Below are 7,227 nucleotides of genomic sequence, written 5' to 3'. Positions count from 1 at the left end.
GCGCTTTTGGCAGATAGATTAGCCATCTAGACCGCTCGCCAGGCCACGTGGAGCCGCCGTACATGTCTTCGCTTCTAAAACCTCTGTTGTATAGACGTAACGCTATACTCGCAGAAAGCACGCCACGTCATTCGCGTAGCCGGCCAATGAGCGATCGCGTCATTTGCTGATTGACAGCGATTTCTTGTAGGAGCCACTACGCCCTCCCCCTCTTATGCCATGCAGGCGGCGCCACCCAAAAAAAGTTTATGAGCGGCCGTTTGGAGATGGGCTCAAGCCGTCCAAAACTCCCGAAATGTCGGTTGGAATTGCCCGCCGCTTTCAGACCCCTGTCTCAGAAGGCGGCGTATTCGCGTTGTGGGGCGCGCTCCGCGCCGAGCTGTGCGCTCGCCGCGCAAAAACCGGGGCCGCAAGTCCGGTCCGATCTAGCATATAACTGAATAGCACCCATGGCGCTTAAGGCAAAATGCATAAGTAAACTAGAAAGGCAGAGTTGTCGCCAACTACATGTATTCCCCCGTGTTCCCCCAAGATGTGTAATATACGTAACGTTTGGGTCGCGCTAGTTGTCAATTAGGGGCCAAGTTATAGAAGCTGAAGGCGAAATATGATGAAGCGGTCAAGGTCAAGGTCAATGGTCAAAAAAAGGTGCAGCTGAATCGGTTTCCGACGCGACACACCTTTCTCCCCAAGATGTGTAGATACCAAGTCTGGTCGCGCATAGGTCAATTAGGGCGTCCGAGTTATAGAGTGGATGCGGAAATATGATCATAGGTCAAGCTCAAGCTGTCAAATAGCGGCCGCAGTGACCTTGTTTTGGTACGCGACACACATTCTTCCCGCCAGGATGTGCAAGTATACCAGTTTGTCGGTCACGCTAGGTCAATTAGTGGGCCGACGTTTATTGAGCGGAAGGGAAATATAATCGAAGCGTCAGGTTAAAGGTCAACATAAATGGTCGTAGGGACCTGGTTTGGTATGCAGACACACTTTATCTCCCCCAAGATGGTGTAAGTATCACCAAGTTTTGGTAGCGCCACTAGGTCAATTACGGGCCGAGTTAATAGAGCAGAACTTTTAGGAAATATGATCAAGGTCAACGTACTAAGGTCAAATAAAGGTCGTAGTGACCTGGTTTTGGTAGCGCTTAGCGCTCATTTAAGGGCCGGAGTTTATGGAGAGCGAAGCCGGAAATATGATTCAAGGTCAAAGTAAAGCAGTCAAAATGAGAACGGTCGCAGTGACCTGGTTTTGCCGTACGTTGCCTCCCTTCTCCCAAGATGTGTAAGTATAACAAGTTTGGTAGCGCTAGGTCAATATAGGGCGAGGTTAGAGCAGCGGTAAGGAATTGGATCAATGGTCAAATAAAGGTCGCAGTGACCTGGTTTTGGTACCAAGTTTAGTAGGGCTAGCGTCAAATATTAGGGGCCGAATTAAAGGCTCACATATTGCGATTCCAAACGCTAATTTCTCCAGTACTAGACTTAGCAAATACTCGTGTCATTGCATAATCACACTACCTTATTGACAAAATAAACTCTGTTGCTCCAATTTCACTGCGCGTTTTGCTTAAACCCACAAGAAAGAGGCTGAGAAAAACTGAGCATTCTGGCCGCAACGCCGACTGTTCCCAAACAAAATAAGCCTCGAAAGTGTGACGTGACGTCACATGTTTTTATCTTTGCTGCGCCGTTACCGCTGATACCGCCCGCGGCACGCTGACGGTTGCTTGTGAATCTCGGCGGAATACCTTCAACACATTCTGGCAACAGTAGAAGATACATTGATGTCACCAGCATTGCCAGGGCTTTAGAGACGAAACAAACAGGTCTAGCAGCCGCTTTGCCAGACCTACATGCTTTCAGTGGCTGTGACTTTACAGCGGCATTCTACAGAAAAGGGAAAATCAAGCCGTACGAGCTACTAGAAGATGACAATGACGGAAGTTTGATCCAGTTCTTCAGCAGCATGTCGTCGAGAGGGGAACTAACGAGAAAGATCGCAGAAGTGTACGTGTGCTCCCTATATGGAATGAGCAAAGTGAATGATGTGAACGAGGCAAGGTTCAACAAGCTTGTTCAGCTGACTGGCAAAATAAGTAAGGTGAGAGAACATGAATGAAAAAAAATGTGAATTGCCCATCAAGAGAAAAACTCATAAGTGGAGAGGCACCTTTACATAACTGACCTTATAATATCCTCTTGTCTTGTCCTCTTGTCTTGTTCCTCTTGTCGTTTCAGGAAAACCCAATGGCGAAAGTCAAGAAAGTGGATTGTGCCCTGCTACCCCCATGTGGAAAGACCATGTGGAATAAAGTACAGCGTGCGCATTATGTGAGCATCATATGGGGTAATGCAGACTCCCCACAACCGGACCAAGATCTGGACCCTCTCCAGTATGGATGGAAGAATGAAAACCGCCATTATGTACCAGATTGGTTTCCTGGACCTGCTGAACCAGACAATCTTTTCTGCAATGATCACGAGGAGGAATCGATAGAGATACAGGAAAATGAGGACATTGATGACATCCCAACGGATGATTCTGGCACAGACTCTGGACCAGAATGGAGTGACAATTCGGATAGTGAGAGCGAGGCCTGAAGTTGCTTAGCCAACTGACAAGTTGCATTTACGCTATAGGACCTATATGCCTTGCATTATCGGAAGTGATGTTGTTTTGGAAATACTGCTGCAAGTACTGGTTGTGATGGTGCTTCACATGAGAATACTACCTCATTCTAGTCTTGTCTCAGCGAATGATGACAGTAGTACAAATTACCTTTAAAATTCTCTATCACGAAGTTAGAATTTAAGGATATACTATATATTAGGTTGAAAGCATAGAACGATACTGTATACCCTAGATTCCTGTGAGAAATGTCATTGTTTGTAGGCTTCTGATTTGAATCCAATATTTAGCAGTATGAGAATCGCATCAACGAGCCAACGGCTTGATTCTTAAGGATACTACATGTACTTACTTGCTACTGATTCGTTTTCTTGAATCATTATATTTTTCGTCCAGATTTAATTTTTTTATATCATGTTCCTAATTCTCTTAGGATTTGCAATTATGATGTTGTTGATATTCGTGGTTGAAATGTTAGAGATATTTTTGTATGTACGATGTGGATGGCAAAACTTGCCCCACTCTTGAGTCCGTTTTTAACTCTGTCAGTTTAATTTGCATTTTTGAAATAAATTTAAAGTTGAGAACACTCCTAATAGAGTATCAGCCGAAACTTTGAACGGGGAGAGGACGGGAAAAACAACTATAGTCCGCCGGACTAGTAGTGAGCATGGAAATTTACTAGTCCTCATTTTTTACTAATCTCGGACTCACTGACTAGCGTTAGTGTCCAACCCTGCGTACATGTATCTACAAACGGATCCAACGTTACAGCTAGTGTATATTCATGTTATCATATACCACGGCTGCGTGTTCGCGATCACCAAAGTCACCAAAGACTCGATCATACTTTTAGTAATATTAATTGCCATGTATAGGTCATAATTTAATATAGGCACCTTTGACTGCCCTTTCCTTCATCGTAGCGAGTATATAAAAAGTAAACTCCTTCGACCCTTGACATTTCCCAATGTCAAAAGTGTTAGATTGCGTGATTGGCATTCGCACCTTCGCCAGCTAGCTTGCCCATCGCCATCTTGAAAACAGCCTCGGAAGCATGCTCGGGAGGCGTGAATTTTTTCCCTAGGATAATCAAAAACATAGGGCTCTAGTGAAAGCTGCCATTGGTTGAGCTTGTTTCGTCGTTCAATGACGTCACATTGTCGTCATCATAATTCCAATAATTCTGAATAGCCGAACGCGTCGACCACGAACGTCACGGCTGAAACGTCTGAACCCTAGTACGTGCGCATTACTGCAGGGGTGAAAGTCTTTTTCGTCAGAAAGTGAACATTTTGGAGCCAGCCAACTTTGCATAAATGCAATCATGCTATAGAAACACCATTAAATGTGTAGGGGTGACCACCGCTGGGATGAGGGCAACAGCAAAACTCTTTCTTGGAATTGTGAAAAAGGGTTGTAACCTGCTTTGCCACTCAATTACATAATTTAACCTATGCATCAGGTGACGTTTTATACAGCCGGGCGACTATGTAAAAATATTGTTAGTCCAACAGAGGGGGTGGATAGCCACCCAATCCACCCCACCCCCTAAATCCGCCACTGATGTATTAAGCTTGTGAGTAGAGATATCTCAATAGACATATGTCGAGACGAGGACCAGTCTACGCTGGATGACAGTGTGTGAAAATGGTTGCATCAAGAGATCAAAAATTCGTTTAAAATCAATGAAAAATCGGTATGCAGTCGACATTCCATCCTTCCTCACCAAAAGCACCAGCATATGCCGCGGCACACACCGGCTCACGTACAACATCAGAACCCGAACAGATGGGTACAGGTTCAGCTTCTTTCCTAGAACAATCAAAAGCTGGAACCTGCTACCGGAGTCACTGCTCACTAGTCCAACAGCACAGCAATTCACTGGGTCTCTCTGGCAAAACATTGAGTCCGGCAGTATCGTTGTTAATTAGCCAACTCGAGGAAGCGAAACACATCTCTGGCTGGGCAACTACAACAGTCTATTGCCGTATGCTAGTCGCTCTCAGTACTGAGTGCCTGGCCCAGAGAAGCTTAATTCGATCTCTGGAACACGTTAATTACTGTCTACTTGCAGTTTCTAAAAATATTTTATACTAATCTTTCACATGCACCTGGAGTTGCGCACTCCCTCGACGTTATTCTTCACGGACTGTCCAGTATAAAAGTAGAAGTAGAAGTAGAAAGAAATCGATATGAATACATACAAACAACACATATCTTACTCTTTCCATTTCTTTCCATTTATTTGTCATTTACATTATACTGTTGCGCGATATCGGCAATCAAATTCCCGTACATCATTCCGCCTTGCTCGTACATTTTGCGATACATAAATTCATCCAACACAGATGGTAACATAGTCTTCGTGACGCCGTTCATGCGCTTTATCCTTCCCTTTGCCGAACTCCATAATCCTTCAACGGTGTCTGTGCAAATATCGTCCATTTCGAGAAGGTTTTGTTCATTCGGTAGCAAAATGTCACTGAAAACTACCGGATCTCGCTGGAGCCGTTCAGTGCAGACATCGCGGCAGGCCTTGAACCACTCCGTCACCGTCGTCCTTGCCAGGTCTGGCATGAAGGATCTTACATGCTTTATTTGTAAATCCATTGCAAACATATAGATGATGGCTAGTATGCTCTTTAAAGGCAGACGACTCTTCTCGAAGAAACTGCTATTACGAATGGATACTCGACGTCTGCATCGGCGATTACGGCAACACCATATGTACCCATCTGATCTTTGACTTTCCTTCTGCCACCGCATTTCTTTCCCGTGGCATAGCGGTCCGTCCTTGCGAAGAAGATTCATCTCTTTCAGATAAGTTATCGTGTTCTCCACAGTGGACAAAATGCCAAACATAACGAATAAAGATGGTGCTGGTGCCTGTGCTCTTTCCATACTTCCTGCGAACGCTTGAACCAAGAACTTGAAGAAGTATGTAGGGCCTAGTCAACGCACTTTCTGCTCTTCAACGTAAACTTTTTAACGTAAACAAAGCAAAATACAACTACGCATTGTCGAATCGGTCGAATCAGACCGCAACCACACGCGCCAGTTACTGGTTGTATCAATTAATAACTTTTTTTGTCGGCAATCGGTCAACTATCACTTCAACTGGTTCGATTTATCATCGCAGTATATTTCATGAGCTTTCTCTATCGTCCTCAAAACAGTTCCTTGGAAATTCAAGACTAATAGTAATAATTATGGGGTCATAATTGGTTATCGTTGGTTGGACCAAAAGCAACTTGAACTTACCGAGGACGAGCAAGTAACCGGTCATTCTATGAGCTGCGTGCCAATTGTTTAAATATGGCAGAAGAAGGTAAATGTAATTTGTTTTCGTTTGAAAAGTACTACATCGGCTATTTTGTTAGTGTGTGGTTGAATGAAATGATCTGTTATCAATGTAAAATTTTGCAAACTACATTAGCTTCTGCAACCTCTTCACGATCTTCTCACGCCCTGCTTCACGCCCTGGAATATAATGCGCTGGCTTACCGCGAAGTTATTTAATTCATAATCATAAATCATATTGTATTTTAATTTCTATTTATCGCAAGATGTGCGTGAGGCTTTTTACAATGTGGTAACTACCTTGATAGGGATCTCCACACTTTTAAATGTGGCGTATCTTGGATCGTGCCACTTGGCACGTGACTTGCAATGAAAACTGCTGCACCCACCTCTAAATTAGGAGTCCGACTTTGACTAGATACAATAATGTAACCCAACAAGAGTAGGGTTACAACGCATCCCTATCCTTTTGTGTGGAGGAACCCCTGAGTGAATCACTCAGGGCGGTTTGCTGGTGCGTTTTCAAAGACTAGAACTTCCAAACTGGGTTTATTCTCAACACGAACTTTTCTCCGCTATCTTGGAACTCACTATGTATCACAATACTCTGTATTAAACTAATATAACCTGTTACAAAAATTCGAAGTGACGAGCGGCGAAGTAACGAGCGGCGAATATACTGAGCGCCATTTCTGTTGACCTGTGACGTACACATTCCCAATGCGATCGGCAAACGCAGCGCCCTCCGATTGGTCGGTGAATCCGCTCTTCAAACCGAAGTACGTCACAGGTCAACAGAAATGGCGCTCAGTATATTCGCCGCTCGTCACTTCGAATTTTTGTAACAGGTTATATTAGTTTAATACAGATCGAGTATTGTGATACATAGTAAGTCCCCGGATAGCGGAGAATTAAGGGTTCGTGTTTAGAATAAACCCAGTTTGGAAGTTGTAGTCTCGAAAAACGAACCATAAAACCGCCCTGAGTGAATTACTCAGGGCGCCTCCACAGAAAACTATAGTACGCATTGTAACCCTACTCTTGTTGGGTTACATTATTGTATCTAGACTTTGACCGGATCAAGGATAGTTTGGGACCCCCGAAATATGTTTTCGCATATGTGGCATAATGTGGGTGATACTCCATTAGGAGTGTTCCCAACTTTAATAACATATATATACATATATACAGGAGTGTATCAATAGGAGTGAGAAAGACTGAAACCGGCAAAATTCAACATTTAGTAGCCTTAGTCTACCTATGATTTATTGTGTTTACCTCGATAAACTTGAG

General features: G+C 43.9%; 1 protein-coding gene across 1 annotated transcript; it reads left to right on the top strand.

The window, feature by feature from the left end:
- The first annotated feature begins 1,769 nt into the window (after positions 1-1,769).
- On the top strand, positions 1,770-2,603 carry LOC106817234. The gene is made up of 2 exons (XM_014821898.1): positions 1,770-2,103; positions 2,241-2,603. Exons 1-2 carry the CDS (start codon positions 1,969-1,971, stop codon positions 2,601-2,603), a joined length of 498 nt encoding a protein of 165 aa, XP_014677384.1. The 5' UTR covers positions 1,770-1,968.
- The last annotated feature ends 4,624 nt before the right edge of the window (positions 2,604-7,227 follow it).

Source organism: Priapulus caudatus, unplaced genomic scaffold (genome assembly GCF_000485595.1).
Source record: "Priapulus caudatus unplaced genomic scaffold, Priapulus_caudatus-5.0.1 Scaffold1643, whole genome shotgun sequence".
Classification (NCBI taxonomy): Eukaryota; Metazoa; Priapulida; class Priapulimorpha; order Priapulimorphida; family Priapulidae; genus Priapulus; species Priapulus caudatus.
This window is presented reverse-complemented; position numbering and strand designations above follow the sequence as displayed.